Here is a 14804-nt window from a genome sequence, read left to right on the forward strand (position 1 = left end):
CAGTTTGGTTGTGAAACGGCTCACATTGCGGCGGCACGGTTTCCGCTTCGGTTTCCGCTTGTTATAGTGCCGAAGAAATGTGTTTTTGTTATTGCAATTTTTGGAAATTAATTTTAATTAAATTAATTTAATTTACTTACAAAATTGTCTGTATATTTTGTATATGTGCTAACTTTAATTTTATTTGATTTAATTCTACGTGAGCAATGCAAAATATTGCTGAATTAGATTTTACTTACAAAATTGTCTGTATATTTTGTATATGTGCTAACTTACATATGTACAGCAGGCAGCATTCAGCGTCGCTAACATATGTATGTACATATGTATGCCTATATGTCAATAGCTGAATGCAAGTAACAAAGGAAAGAAGAAATAACGCTACAATCAGGCGATATTTGTCCCATAGGCGTAGCGTATGCAAACTTAGGTGGGGAATTATACCTTCTACAATATCTCAATCTTGAGCAATACCATTATAAGAAAATTGTATCCTTAATTTCTGCTATATATATCATACATGGACCGAAATTTTCGATCAAAAGTAAACTATGGGTACCGAAGTCTAAATATTCGGTACATTGGGGCTTGAATAGTTTTTATTAGATTTAAACAATTTTTGACCATAAAATGGCACACACTAAAGACATTATTTGTGCAAAGTTTTATACCATTGTATTAATTGCTTCTTGATTTGTGTACTGGAAACTGAACGAATAAAGTGGAATTTAAAATTGTGTTATGTGGAAAGTAGGCTTTGTTGTTTTCCGATTTCTTCCATTTTCACAATGTGACATAGGAATGTAAGAAGAATGCTACGTACAAAATTTTGTCAAAGTCGGTTGGTCGGGTCCCAAGATATGGGATTTCACAAAAAGTAGGCGGGGCCACGCCCTTCGTCACACCAGCTCCTATTAAGCTTTTTTATACCTCGATGGAAATATTTAATGATAGTTATTGATTTATCGTGCTTTTAATAGTTTTTAACAGTACCGTTATATTAGAAGCGAGGGATTTGTTCTCCGATTTCATCCATTTTCACACTGTCGGTGGAAGTGCTTACAAGATTTCCACTCAGCAAATTTGGTTGTTGTGGCTTAAGCGATTTACGAGATATGTACATTAAACTTGTTAGAGGGGGTGACTACGCCCACTGTTTAAAAAAATTTTGCCCACGAGTGCCCCTTGCTACTGCAATCCCCGTACCAAATCAAAGTTTTATATCTCAATTTATACCATGTTCAGGCCGAAAATTTAAAAGTTTAGATTATATTTAAGTACTAGTGTTACCCGGCGCGCTTCTCTACGCAAAAAATTGATTGCTTAAAAGATTTGATTTCTTAACACAATAATGAAAAAGAAAAGCAATGTCCAATTTAATACAATTGTATACACAACATTTTTTGTTTTATTTTGTAGTGCATAAATAAACAAATTTTTCGTGGCTCCAACTTTCGAACATGCAACGTACAGTTGACCGTGAGAAAAGCAAGCTTCCTCTAAATTAACTCCACACACCTGGAGCGTTGGCCCTTGGGCTTTGTTGACGGTCATAGCAAAAGATAGCCGAACAGGAAATTGAAGACGTTTAAATTCGAATGGCATGTCCGTTGGTATTAATGAGATGCGCGGTATTAGTACAATTTCATCTTTTGCTTTGCCAGTGAGAATTGTTGCTTGAATTAAATTTGGCATCAATTTCTTCACTGAAAGTCTCGTCCCATTACAAAGTTTCGGTGCATTAAGATTTCGAAGAAGTATAATCGATGAACCAACTTTCAAATTCAAATTATGCGGTGGCATGCCTGTTGGTTCCAAAGAATTTAAAAATTCAACCGGATAATTGACTGCGTCTTCATCATTCATAGCAGTATCAATGGATTTATACGTTTCCGAATTATCTGGCAATTTTTCCTGGATGTGGAAATTGAATTCATTGACATTGACATTTTTTGGTGCTAAAATTGCACGTTCTCGTAACCAATCATGGTTATTATAATTTTGAGCAATATTTGGAAAAACGCGATCAATGAGTTCTTCTTTTGATGATACAATTATTGAAAAATTATTCGGTAACGTGATAAACCCATTTTGATCACTTGCCATTTTTCCATCGCCAATCTTCAGCAATTGCTTCGAAAACTCACGTGCTGAAGAATCATTTTGAATCATTTTTGAACATGCATTAATTTCATCAGCTGGTGTTGATCTCGGAATAATTGGCAACGTTTGACGAAAATCACCAGATAACAATATTAATGCACCGCCAAACATTCTCCATTGGACATTCGTCCCATAAAATAATGGATGTTTGTTGCAAGACTTTAGCCATTCCAGAACTCCTTGAAATATTGCATGTTGGTGGGCTACCAACATATGATGATGGTAAAATTGTTAAACGGCCGATATCATTCACATTTACATCATTGATTATTGCGTCACGCAAATGTATGTATTCCTCTGATCTTAATCGGGCTTGATTGTAACGGATGAAATTTAATCGCTCACTTTCAATTTTGGCGTACATATCGACGATATATTGATGCGAAAGTTGATTGCATCGCAAAATAAAATTTGTTTCTTGAGGGCGAATCATCAATCGGTACGAATAAAAATTCATCGCACTGACTTTTTTTGTTGATTCTTGACATGTATTGCAAAAATTAATTAGCGAATGAAAATGATTTATAAATTATATTTAGCACATTTGCGTAAATTGCGGGAATTCCCGTCATTCATGTTTCCTCCAATAAAACAATTGCGGGAATTCCCGCGCTATTTGAATAGGGCTTTTCTACCGTCAAAAATGGTTCACTTCTTATCACTGCACATTTTTAGTGTTGGTAAAGTCGTGAACTACCATCCCTGACAGGCCAACCGCAATTCAAACAAATTTAATTTGGGGAATCCCCATTCAAAGTTAACGTGCCAGTCATTTGTGGTTTGTTGAGGGGAAGTTTCAATAAAACGAAATGCGGGAAATCCCGACAAAAGCGCATAGGAAATTCATGTGGTAATGGCGGGAATTCCCTAATTTTTTCAGACTATTTAAAAAAATTAACCTGTAGAAAAAAAGCGGGAATTCCCGCTCTTCAATTTTGTATGAAAAAATTAAGTGATTATCTGGCAGCCACCCGCTAAATTCAAATGAACGCGAACGTGTTAAACAAAATAAAATGTATATGTACCAGTTGTTGGATTTATCATTGGTATGTTGATGTGATAGCCATCGTCCCCTCTCCAAAACAAAATGGGGTATTGCAATGCATCATAACAGCGATGGAGTTCTGAAATACGTTGTAAATTCTCATTTCTACGATACAAAACAATGTCTCGTGACTGAAAATGTTCGCCAACCACAACAATGGCTACTTCATCAATCGTTGGTGCATTGAATCGTCTGGTGTGCTCCCCAATTGGTGTTTTATCGGCTTTTATTATGATTTTGTGGCCATCGGAGGGCATCCGTTCGAGTGCCACTTTAAACAATTTCACCAATTCATTGTGTTGATGAAAAAATGTTTGCAATTCATTCACGATTGATCTTCTCATATTCGTCGAAATTGCACAGCGCTGATTTAATTCACGATTCTCACCATCAATGAAATATATTTGCAAAAATTTATGATCACCATCTGGGAATGGTAGCAAAGACCCAGCTCTATGGTATATTTGACCTTGAATCTGTAACGGTCGAGAAATATATATAGATGATAACGGATCTTAATTTCTAAAAACATCGAACACAGGGACGGCACATAAATTAAAAATGATATTGCTAATTCCACACGAAGAAATCACCTTAAACGTCGGCATAAATCCATCTTTTATAATATTTGTAGCTCCAAAAGATGTCATTTGAAAGCATGAATTGTATTTTTGAATATTTAAGAGGAAATGCTTTGACGTTGGCGAATTACCAAAAACAAATGAATGCAAAGGTTCTGGCGGAAGTTCTAGCACCGGTAATTTGACTTTCCCACCAGCACAACACATGCCAGGCGTTTCGTTTATGAATTTAAATGCTTTGCAATGTATACATTCTATATTCATCTGGCCAATGTAGGCATACATGCTGTAATCAATGGTGGCATCGTAATTGAAGCCGCGTGTTCCATTTGACGTATATCATAAACGGACGTACGCCCACGACGGTTTCTTGGTGCTTCACTATTATCCAAGTTCGTTGTGTTTCCATTTCATTTCGTCGAACACGATCTTCTTCACTTTGTGATCTTCGATTTAACGCTGTAGCATTTGATTGACATGAACGTCTGCCAATGTTTGGTCGTCTTGAACGTGGCATTCTTTCAGTACAGTGTATGACTAATTGAATGTAAAAGCAGTACATTGAAAATTATTTCTAGAAAAAATTATACATTTAATTCAAACTTCAATGTGTGTGCGTGGCAATATGAATTCACATACACTCACACTGGACATAACCTCAATTGTGCAAATAAAGAAAACACTCACCGGAAAATAAGGTCAAATTAAAATTGTGAAAATTAAGTAACGCTTGGCAATTGAACTATATATATAAAAATGAAGCAATTAAAATACAATTAAAAAAGAAACACATGGTTAACACTCACCAAAAGTATGTTTGTTCAAAATGAGAGCAAGATATAAAAGAACTCAAAGCACATAAGAAAACTGTCAACTGAATTCCAATGACAGCAAATTAATATTCTGTTCGCAATGAGAGCACGATGTAAAATTGATAAATCGTATTGAAAATACTTGATTTTGGTACAGTGTATTTACTCACAAAAAATGTCAAACTCAGGAACGGCTGCACCAATTTCAAACAAACTTCACACAAACTACCTCCTTATAGGTAGGAACGAACTCTAAAATTTTTGTGTCAATCGATTCGGCGGTTCTTGAGTTATAAGATTACCAAGGAAATGTAACTTCTTTTTATACTCTCGCAACAATGTTGCTAACGAGAGTATTATAGTTTTGTTCACATAACGGTTGTTTGTAAGTCCTAAAACTAAAAGAGTCAGATATAGGGTTATATATACCAAAGTGATCAGGGCGACGAGTAGAGTCGAAATCCGGATGTCTGTCTGTCCGTCCGTCTGTCCGTCCGTCTGTCCGTCCGTCCGTCCGTCTGTCCGTCCGTCCGTGCAAGCTGTAACTTGAGTAAAAATTGAGATATCATGATGAAACTTGGTACACGTATTCCTTGGCTCCATAAAAGGTTAAGTTCGAAGATGGGCAAAATCGACCCACTGCCACGCCCACAAAATGGCGGAAACCGAAAACCTATAAAGTGTCATAACTAAGCCATAAATAAAGATATTAAAGTGAAATTTGGCACAAAGGATCGCATTAGGGAGGGGCATATTTGGACGCAATTGTTTTGGAAAAGTGGGCGTGGCCCCGCCCCCTACTAAGTTTTTTGTACATATCTCGGAAACTACTATAGCTATGTCAACCAAACTCTACAGAGCCGTTTTTTTAAGGCATTTCCATATACAGTTCAAAAATGGAAGAAATCGGATAATAACCACGCCCACCTCCCATACAAAGGTTATGTTGAAAATCACTAAAAGTGCGTTAACCGACTCATAAAAAACGTCAGAAACACTAAATTTTACAGAAGAAGTGGCAGAAGGAAGCTGCATCCAGGCTTTTTTTAAAAATTGAAAATGGGCGTGGCGCCGCCCACTTATGGACCAAGAACCATATCTCAGGAACTACTCAACCGATTTCAATGAAATTCGGTATATAATGTTTTCTTAACACCCTGATGACATGTACGAAATATGGGTGAAATCGGTTCACAACCACGCCTTCTTCTAATATAAAGCTATTTTGAATTCCATCTGATGCCTTCTCTGTATAATACGAGTATAAACATTAGGAACCAATGATGATAGCGGAATAAAACTTTACAAAAATACGGTATTTGAAAAATATTTAAATGACGAATAATGAAATCTCGATTATCACTTTACCATGCGAGAGTATAAAATGTTCGGTGACACCCGAACTTAGCCCTTCCTTACTTGTTATATATATAGATTTCATAACCCAACAGTGTTCTCACTGCCGTTAGAAAGATCAAAAAACAGCTGTTATTGTCATTCAAGAATTCACATCGCTTAATATTTATCAAAAGAAAAGATTGTCATATGGTATTTTGAAATAAAAAGACGGCTTTTTTAATATTTTCCATATAATAGAAATAATGGTTGCATTTTTTCATTTGTTAAGTCGATTTTCAGATGAAATTAGATTCATTGCTTTAAAAAAAATTTGATTGTTTACAATTTTTTCCCTTTGTAGTGTCTAAATCAGCTGTGATAATGTAACAGATTTCCAGTGCTGACAAGTAGATTGCGCAAAATCAGAGTCGCACAGGGAGATTTAGCGTGGATCAGTTTCAAACCATTTCAATGAAGTGATTTGGAACTTTCATTTTTGTATGGCGAAATCTTGATACATTTTTAAGATTGGTGGGATAATCCATTCAACAGCCGAAATCGTGGGATTAAGTGTCGGTCTGAACATGGTATTACTGCTTAGTTATGGCCTTTATTAGTTGATTTGAACACTGGAGAATAAAAAAAACAAATGTAATTTAAAATTTTGTTATATGGGAAGTAATTTTTTTTTGTAGAAGGAACCTACATACATACATCATTTATATATACATATATAACCTTATTTCTCTCTCTTTTAGTTTTTGGTGATACGTAGCAACTGGATGCAAGAGTATAAAAATAGTGTAAGCTGTTATTAGTTTAAAAATATTTTCTAAATTTATAAGACAACAGATTTTACCCAAAATCGTTAATATCTGTATTTACGATTTTTGAACGTAAGATTTTACAGATATAATGGTTGTTGGTCAGTGTATGACAGAAGATAAAACAGATGTTTTTGCCATTCAAGAATTCACATCGCTTAATATTTATTAAACGAAAACAATGTTATATAGTATTTTGTTATAAAATCCGTCTTATTTTAAATATTTTCCATATAATGGAAACAATGTAGACATTTTTTTATTTGGTAAGTCGATTTTCAGTATCAGTAATAATTTTCTATATGGGCTTACATACTTACAGCTCCTCAAATAATTGATCGAATGTTTGCGGTGTGTTAACTATTCAAAGATAAAAGACAAAATAAAACCAAAATCAAATCGAAATGTTTTATTACCAAAGGGGAGCTTAACATTTTCAAAAACCAAAGCGTATTTCATTCAAAAAGTGAAACAAACAAACAGTAAATCAAAACAAAGATAAGAGCATTCGATCATTAATTGGAGTTTTATTCTGGTAGGCATGCTGCTTATTAGTTTCCGACAGGCTTCTCTTGTGATTTTGTTCCAGTACGCTGTGACTTATTGTCAAAGTTCATTAAGGTTTACTTGCCTAGAACCTTTTGAGTTTTCTATCTTGATCTTGAATTTCTTGATAATCCCCAGTTTGCTTCACTCTTCAACATGACGCTGACTAAATTGTCTGCATTAATTGGGCCAACCAGTCCTCTACCGCGGTGCGTTCTCATTGCCAGTGAATGTGTGTTCAGCGTCGTCTTCTATTGCGTCGTTGTATAGGCTGGGGCCTCCTACGTTGGCCATTAGTCGGCTCAGTTGAGAGGTGATCTTCGCTGCCTTTCCTGCGGCGTCCTGGATTTGTACGCAGAAGGTTAATCTGGGGTCCAGTCTTACGCCTAGGTATTTTTCAATATTTTATACCCGAATCCCCAGGGGTTTCTATTATCAGATAATGAGAAGCGCGTATTTCGTATACTGCTTTTATTAAATTTGCCCACTTTACGGAGTTAAATGCATTCTTCACATCCATGACTATTAGCGCCCATTATTTGTTTATTTCCTTTTCAATTATTGCACATTTCAGAGTATCAACTATTTCTCTTAGTGCGTCAATACTGGAGCTCTTTTTTATAAAGCCGTATTGTCTCTATTGCTAACTCCAAACGGTTTCTTACAATGCTTTCGTACACTTTCTCAATCGTGTCGATCATTCACAGAGGTCGATATGATGAAGGTTCTTCTGGTGTCTTTTTTGGCTTTGTGAGTAGAATCAGACGCTGGATCTTTTACGAATCGGGGAGCACCTCTTCTAATATGCATGCATTGTACATGTTAACAAACATTCCGGGTCTTAGAGTCTTGGCTTTTAATTTTTTTTGCTTTAGCCAATAGTTCTATTTCTGTGACTGTGACTTAGCAAACATTAGTGCTATTATGAACCTTTATTTCCTTTATGAAAGGATTTTTGTGTGCTACTCTTTAAAATCGTAAGGTTTTAAACATACGTAAGTACATATTTACGATGGTTTGTTGGCTAAGCTGTTACAGCGGCAAGAGAATCGGTGACAATCGACGTTCGTTCGTTTGTGTTTTTCGGTATAGCTCGGATTTTGAATCTACAACACAATGTTGTGACGCTTTGTCGTCGCGTCAATCCTTCGACACATTGATTCTTTGACAGAATATGAGCTTTGGTTGTCCATTGCTTGTCCATGAAATGCTCAAATGTTCAAATCTGCTATTTTCATGTCCCTGATGTTAACTGTGGTGAAACTTTTGTATAATGGCCTCACCGTGAACATTCTCTATGATACACGTCTCTGCTTTACACTAAAGTGTTTCAATGGCTTTTATTCATTCAGGTTGCCAGGGTACAAAGTTTTCGGTTGCACCCGAACTTAGATCAACGGGCGAATAGGGTTGAACGATTAATGCAACTCTACAGAAGAAGAGCAACAGAGAAAGATAGAGTGCGAGAGAGAGAGAATGAGAGTGAAGCAGAGAACATAAAGCATAGAGAAGGTGCAGGTTCGACAGTGAACATTTGTTAGATTTGTAGTAAGGCATTCACCGCACTACTACCTAATTCACGCTGTGAAGAGAAATAAATAATGGGTTGTCAAAAAAGTATTGCGGTATTTTTATTGAATTTTTTTTTATTGAAATTGAAATGAATTTTTGATGACTCATGCCCAGCTCTTGACCGATGCTACGGCTGCCACTATGCCGGTACCAATTCTGCGATTTTATCGCAATTTTCGACGACAGGCCTTCCGGAGCGGTGGAAATGGAAACTGTATCGGGTCCATAAACTGCACAAATTTTATTGGCGGCTTGAGATGCATTTTTGCCTTTATCGTAGTAGTACTGTAAAATATGCCGTATTTTCTCTTTATTTTGCTCCATGTTTGCAACGCTATAACTCACGAACGACTTAAAAGAAACGGCAATCAATCAAACACGTGTTAGCGCGTGAAATGAGCTTTCCAAAAAGGTATAGCATGATGCGACGAATAAAACTAGAACTACGCGCTTTCAGCACCAACTAGCGAAAATACCGCAAGACTTTTTTGACAACTTTTTCGGCATACATATCGTCGCATTTCCGCGAAAGTATCGTATGTTACTTTTTATCGAAATTGAGATTTTAATGCCAAATTGTTAGAAAACTTATGTCTCACTATCCTGCAAAATAATATAACTGAAAACGCTATAGTTCCAATAAAAACTAAGTTTCAATTTTATCGTATGTAACTGTGAATTTTTCTGTTCGCGCAAAATTATCGTATGTTCATAACAGCTGTTATTGTCATTCAAGAATTCACATCGCTTAATATTTATCAAAAGAAAAGATTGTCATATGGTATTTTGAAATAAAAAGACGGCTTTTTTAATATTTTCCATATAATAGAAATAATGGTTGCATTTTTTCATTTGTTAAGTCGATTTTCAGATGAAATTAGATTCATTGCTTTAAAAAAAATTTGATTGTTTACAATTTTTTCCCTTTGTAGTGTCTAAATCAGCTGTGATAATGTAACAGATTTCCAGTGCTGACAAGTAGATTGCGCAAAATCAGAGTCGCACAGGGAGATTTAGCGTGGATCAGTTTCAAACCATTTCAATGAAGTGATTTGGAACTTTCATTTTTGTATGGCGAAATCTTGATACATTTTTAAGATTGGTGGGATAATCCATTCAACAGCCGAAATCGTGGGATTAAGTGTCGGTCTGAACATGGTATTACTGCTTAGTTATGGCCTTTATTAGTTGATTTGAACACTGGAGAATAAAAAAAACAAATGTAATTTAAAATTTTGTTATATGGGAAGTAATTTTTTTTTTGTAGAAGGAACCTACATACATACATCATTTATATATACATATATAACCTTATTTCTCTCTCTTTTAGTTTTTGGTGATACGTAGCAACTGGATGCAAGAGTATAAAAATAGTGTAAGCTGTTATTAGTTTAAAAATATTTTCTAAATTTATAAGACAACAGATTTTACCCAAAATCGTTAATATCTGTATTTACGATTTTTGAACGTAAGATTTTACAGATATAATGGTTGTTGGTCAGTGTATGACAGAAGATAAAACAGATGTTTTTGCCATTCAAGAATTCACATCGCTTAATATTTATTAAACGAAAACAATGTTATATAGTATTTTGTTATAAAATCCGTCTTATTTTAAATATTTTCCATATAATGGAAACAATGTAGACATTTTTTTATTTGGTAAGTCGATTTTCAGTATCAGTAATAATTTTCTATATGGGCTTACATACTTACAGCTCCTCAAATAATTGATCGAATGTTTGCGGTGTGTTAACTATTCAAAGATAAAAGACAAAATAAAACCAAAATCAAATCGAAATGTTTTATTACCAAAGGGGAGCTTAACATTTTCAAAAACCAAAGCGTATTTCATTCAAAAAGTGAAACAAACAAACAGTAAATCAAAACAAAGATAAGAGCATTCGATCATTAATTGGAGTTTTATTGTGGTAGGCATGCTGCTTATTAGTTTCCGACAGGCTTCTCTTGTGATTTTGTTCCAGTACGCTGTGACTTATTGTCAAAGTTCATTAAGGTTTACTTGCCTAGAACCTTTTGAGTTTTCTATCTTGATCTTGAATTTCTTGATAATCCCCCAGTTTGCTTCACTCTTCAACATGACGCTGACTAAATTGTCTGCATTAATTGGGCCAACCAGTCCTCTACCGCGGTGCGTTCTCATTGCCAGTGAATGTGTGTTCAGCGTCGTCTTCTATTGCGTCGTTGTATAGGCTGGGGCCTCCTACGTTGGCCATTAGTCGGCTCAGTTGAGAGGTGATCTTCGCTGCCTTTCCTGCGGCGTCATGGATTTGTACGCAGAAGGTTAATCTGGGGTCCAGTCTTACGCCTAGGTATTTTTCAATATTTTATATCCGAATCCCCAGGGGTTTCTATTATCAGATAATGAGAAGCGCGTATTTCGTATACTGCTTTTATTAAATTTGCCCACTTTACGGAGTTAAATGCATTCTTCACATCCATGACTATTAGCGCCCATTATTTGTTTATTTCCTTTTCAATTATTGCACATTTCAGAGTATCAACTATTTCTCTTAGTGCGTCAATACTGGAGCTCTTTTTTATAAAGCCGTATTGTCTCTATTGCTAACTCCAAACGGTTTCTTACAATGCTTTCGTACACTTTCTCAATCGTGTCGATCATTCACAGAGGTCGATATGATGAAGGTTCTTCTGGTGTCTTTTTTGGCTTTGTGAGTAGAATCAGACGCTGGATCTTTTACGAATCGGGGAGCACCTCTTCTAATATGCATGCATTGTACATGTTAACAAACATTCCGGGTCTTAGAGTCTTGGCTTTTAATTTTTTTTTTTGCTTTAGCCAATAGTTCTATTTCTGTGACTGTGACTTAGCAAACATTAGTGCTATTATGAACCTTTATTTCCTTTATGAAAGGATTTTTGTGTGCTACTCTTTAAAATCGTAAGGTTTTAAACATACGTAAGTACATATTTACGATGGTTTGTTGGCTAAGCTGTTACAGCGGCAAGAGAATCGGTGACAATCGACGTTCGTTCGTTTGTGTTTTTCGGTATAGCTCGGATTTTGAATCTACAACACAATGTTGTGACGCTTTGTCGTCGCGTCAATCCTTCGACACATTGATTCTTTGACAGAATATGAGCTTTGGTTGTCCATTGCTTGTCCATGAAATGCTCAAATGTTCAAATCTGCTATTTTCATGTCCCTGATGTTAACTGTGGTGAAACTTTTGTATAATGGCCTCACCGTGAACATTCTCTATGATACACGTCTCTGCTTTACACTAAAGTGTTTCAATGGCTTTTATTCATTCAGGTTGCCAGGGTACAAAGTTTTCGGTTGCACCCGAACTTAGATCAACGGGCGAATAGGGTTGAACGATTAATGCAACTCTACAGAAGAAGAGCAACAGAGAAAGATAGAGTGCGAGAGAGAGAGAATGAGAGTGAAGCAGAGAACATAAAGCATAGAGAAGGTGCAGGTTCGACAGTGAACATTTGTTAGATTTGTAGTAAGGCATTCACCGCACTACTACCTAATTCACGCTGTGAAGAGAAATAAATAATGGGTTGTCAAAAAAGTATTGCGGTATTTTTATTGAATTTTTTTTTATTGAAATGAATTTTTGATGACTCATGCCCAGCTCTTGACCGATGCTACGGCTGCCACTATGCCGGTACCAATTCTGCGATTTTATCGCAATTTTCGACGACAGGCCTTCCGGAGCGGTGGAAATGGAAACTGTATCGGGTCCATAAACTGCACAAATTTTATTGGCGGCTTGAGATGCATTTTTGCCTTTATCGTAGTAGTACTGTAAAATATGCCGTATTTTCTCTTTATTTTGCTCCATGTTTGCAACGCTATAACTCACGAACGACTTAAAAGAAACGGCAATCAATCAAACACGTGTTAGCGCGTGAAATGAGCTTTCCAAAAAGGTATAGCATGATGCGACGAATAAAACTAGAACTACGCGCTTTCAGCACCAACTAGCGAAAATACCGCAAGACTTTTTGACAACTTTTTCGGCATACATATCGTCGCATTTCCGCGAAAGTATCGTATGTTACTTTTTATCGAAATTGAGATTTTAATGCCAAATTGTTAGAAAACTTATGTCTCACTATCCTGCAAAATAATATAACTGAAAACGCTATAGTTCCAATAAAAACTAAGTTTCAATTTTATCGTATGTAACTGTGAATTTTTCTGTTCGCGCAAAATTATCGTATGTTCATACGAATTTTTTATGCATGTGCAACGAATTACTGCAAACGCACAAAAATATAGAGATATAACAACATTTTCATATCTTCATTATGTGCTCTTTCGATTTTGCCGTTAATTCCTCTTTACGCCGTTAATTCTTGGTGTACGTTTTGATATTCATTGATCTATCTGGTGATAAGTGAAGCTGTGAAAGCCCAAATTAGTCTTCATTTAGTTTCAAACACATCAATAGTGAACAAAATATAAACAGTTGTGATCAACAAATGATTTATTTGTTATGGAATTTACCCATGGAAAAGTAAGTAGTTACTTATGCCTATAATTGTTTCGTTTAGCTAGCTCATGAAGTGTTTTTAGATAGATGTGAAGTGTAAGTAAATGTAACAGTATAAATGTATCAATTGTAGTCTATAAAATTAAGTTAAACTAACAAAATTGTAAACACCATAGCTTGTGAAATCACTAATCCCATATAGTGATAGCGATAACGATGATGAAGAGTGCTGCGTTGGAAAATGTGGACTTAAGCGCAAACCAGTGAGAAAGGAAAAGAGGAAAAATGACAACAGAGTACTTCCTAACCCGTGTATAAATACCAAATGTAAGAAGGATTGTCGAAGTGTGCCAGACATTTCCCGACAAAATATTAACGAACATTACTGGGGTATGTCAAACACAAGACGGCTAACATGGCTTCATGCAAATATCAAACGAAAGCAAATTAAAAAAAGGCGAGCTGGGCAGGAAGCAAAGCGTGTGCAAAGGCGAAACTGGACGTTTGAATATTCCCTATTGTGGGATGGAAAAATATTTAAAGTTTGCCAGAATTTTTTTTTGAAAACTTTAAATATTTCTCAAATGGTTTTGAGACATGCATTAAAGAAAACTATTAGTTTTGAAAGCCGAAAAAAAACACCACATAATAAAACAGACCATCGTAAAATAGAATTTATCAAAGATTACATAAAAAAGTTGCCAGCAGTACCATCACACTATTGCCGTAAAAATAATCAAAAAGTCTATTTACCAAGGGAATTCAGAAATGTATCCAATTTATATAAATTGTATCTTAATTATTTGGAAGATCAAGACTTAAATGAGTTCACAGTATCTTGCCGAATATTTCGAAATGTTTTTAATACAGAGTTTTCAATTGGCTTCCATTTGCCAAAAAAGGACAAATGCACGATTTGCGAAAATATAAAGTATATTAACAAAGATGATAGACAAAAAGTTCAGAATTCAAAAGAATTTCAAATTCATATAAATATTAAAAAGCAAAGTACAGCTACTTTTCTCAAAGAACAGGCGGAAAGTAAAATGGGACACAAATTTGCGCTAGTTTCGATATGCAAAAGGTTTTGCATACTCCTTTTTCCAAAAATGTTACCCTTTTTTATTCACGCAAATACGCTTACTACAACCTAAGTGTGTATGAAAGTGGGACCCGAAATGGATACTGTTTTTTGTGGGGCGAAATCGATGGCAAGAGAGGCAGTAATGAAATATGCTCAGCTCTCTTGAGGTATCTTCTTATTCTAGATAGTCGGAAAAAACCGATGATCTGAGCCTTTATTGCGATAGTTGCGCAGGCCAAAATAAGAACAAGGCTATGCTAGCAATGATATCATATTTTTTAAATTCTTCTATTTTCCTGAAAACAATAAAGATTACCTATTTACTTCCCGGACACACTATGATGCCGGT

At 35.6% G+C, this 14804-nt stretch overlaps 2 protein-coding genes across 2 annotated transcripts; both read right to left on the reverse strand.

Moving 5' to 3' along the window:
* Positions 1-1518: 1518 nt before the first annotated feature.
* Positions 1519-2172, reverse strand: LOC126766482 (uncharacterized; the record flags this gene model as incomplete). The annotated part of the gene is made up of 2 exons (XM_050484255.1): positions 2148-2172; positions 1519-1958 (listed from the first exon to the last, which is right to left on the reverse strand). Coding segments are annotated over exons 1-2 (465 nt in total), but the record flags the coding sequence as incomplete, so codon positions are not given.
* A 22-nt stretch (positions 2173-2194) lies between these two features.
* On the reverse strand, positions 2195-3522 carry LOC126766479 (uncharacterized). Its single transcript, XM_050484254.1, has 2 exons — positions 3189-3522; positions 2195-2643 (listed from the first exon to the last, which is right to left on the reverse strand). Exons 1-2 carry the CDS (start codon positions 3463-3465, stop codon positions 2240-2242), a joined length of 681 nt encoding a protein of 226 aa, XP_050340211.1. The 5' UTR covers positions 3466-3522; the 3' UTR covers positions 2195-2239.
* Positions 3523-14804: the final 11282 nt, after the last annotated feature.

Source organism: Bactrocera neohumeralis, unplaced genomic scaffold (assembly GCF_024586455.1).
Source record: "Bactrocera neohumeralis isolate Rockhampton unplaced genomic scaffold, APGP_CSIRO_Bneo_wtdbg2-racon-allhic-juicebox.fasta_v2 ctg1388, whole genome shotgun sequence".
In the NCBI taxonomy this organism is placed as follows: Eukaryota; Metazoa; Arthropoda; class Insecta; order Diptera; family Tephritidae; genus Bactrocera; species Bactrocera neohumeralis.

What these genes read in the sequence shown, in the direction of transcription:
- LOC126766479 (XM_050484254.1), bottom strand. Translation starts at nt 3,465, where the DNA reads ATGCCCTCCGATGGCCACAAAATCATAATAAAAGCCGATAAAACACCA. An exon ending in AATGATAAATCCAACAACTG is followed by an intron (nt 2,644 to 3,188) that starts GTACATATACAT and finishes ATACATGTCAAG; the next exon opens with AATCAACAAAAAAAGTCAGT.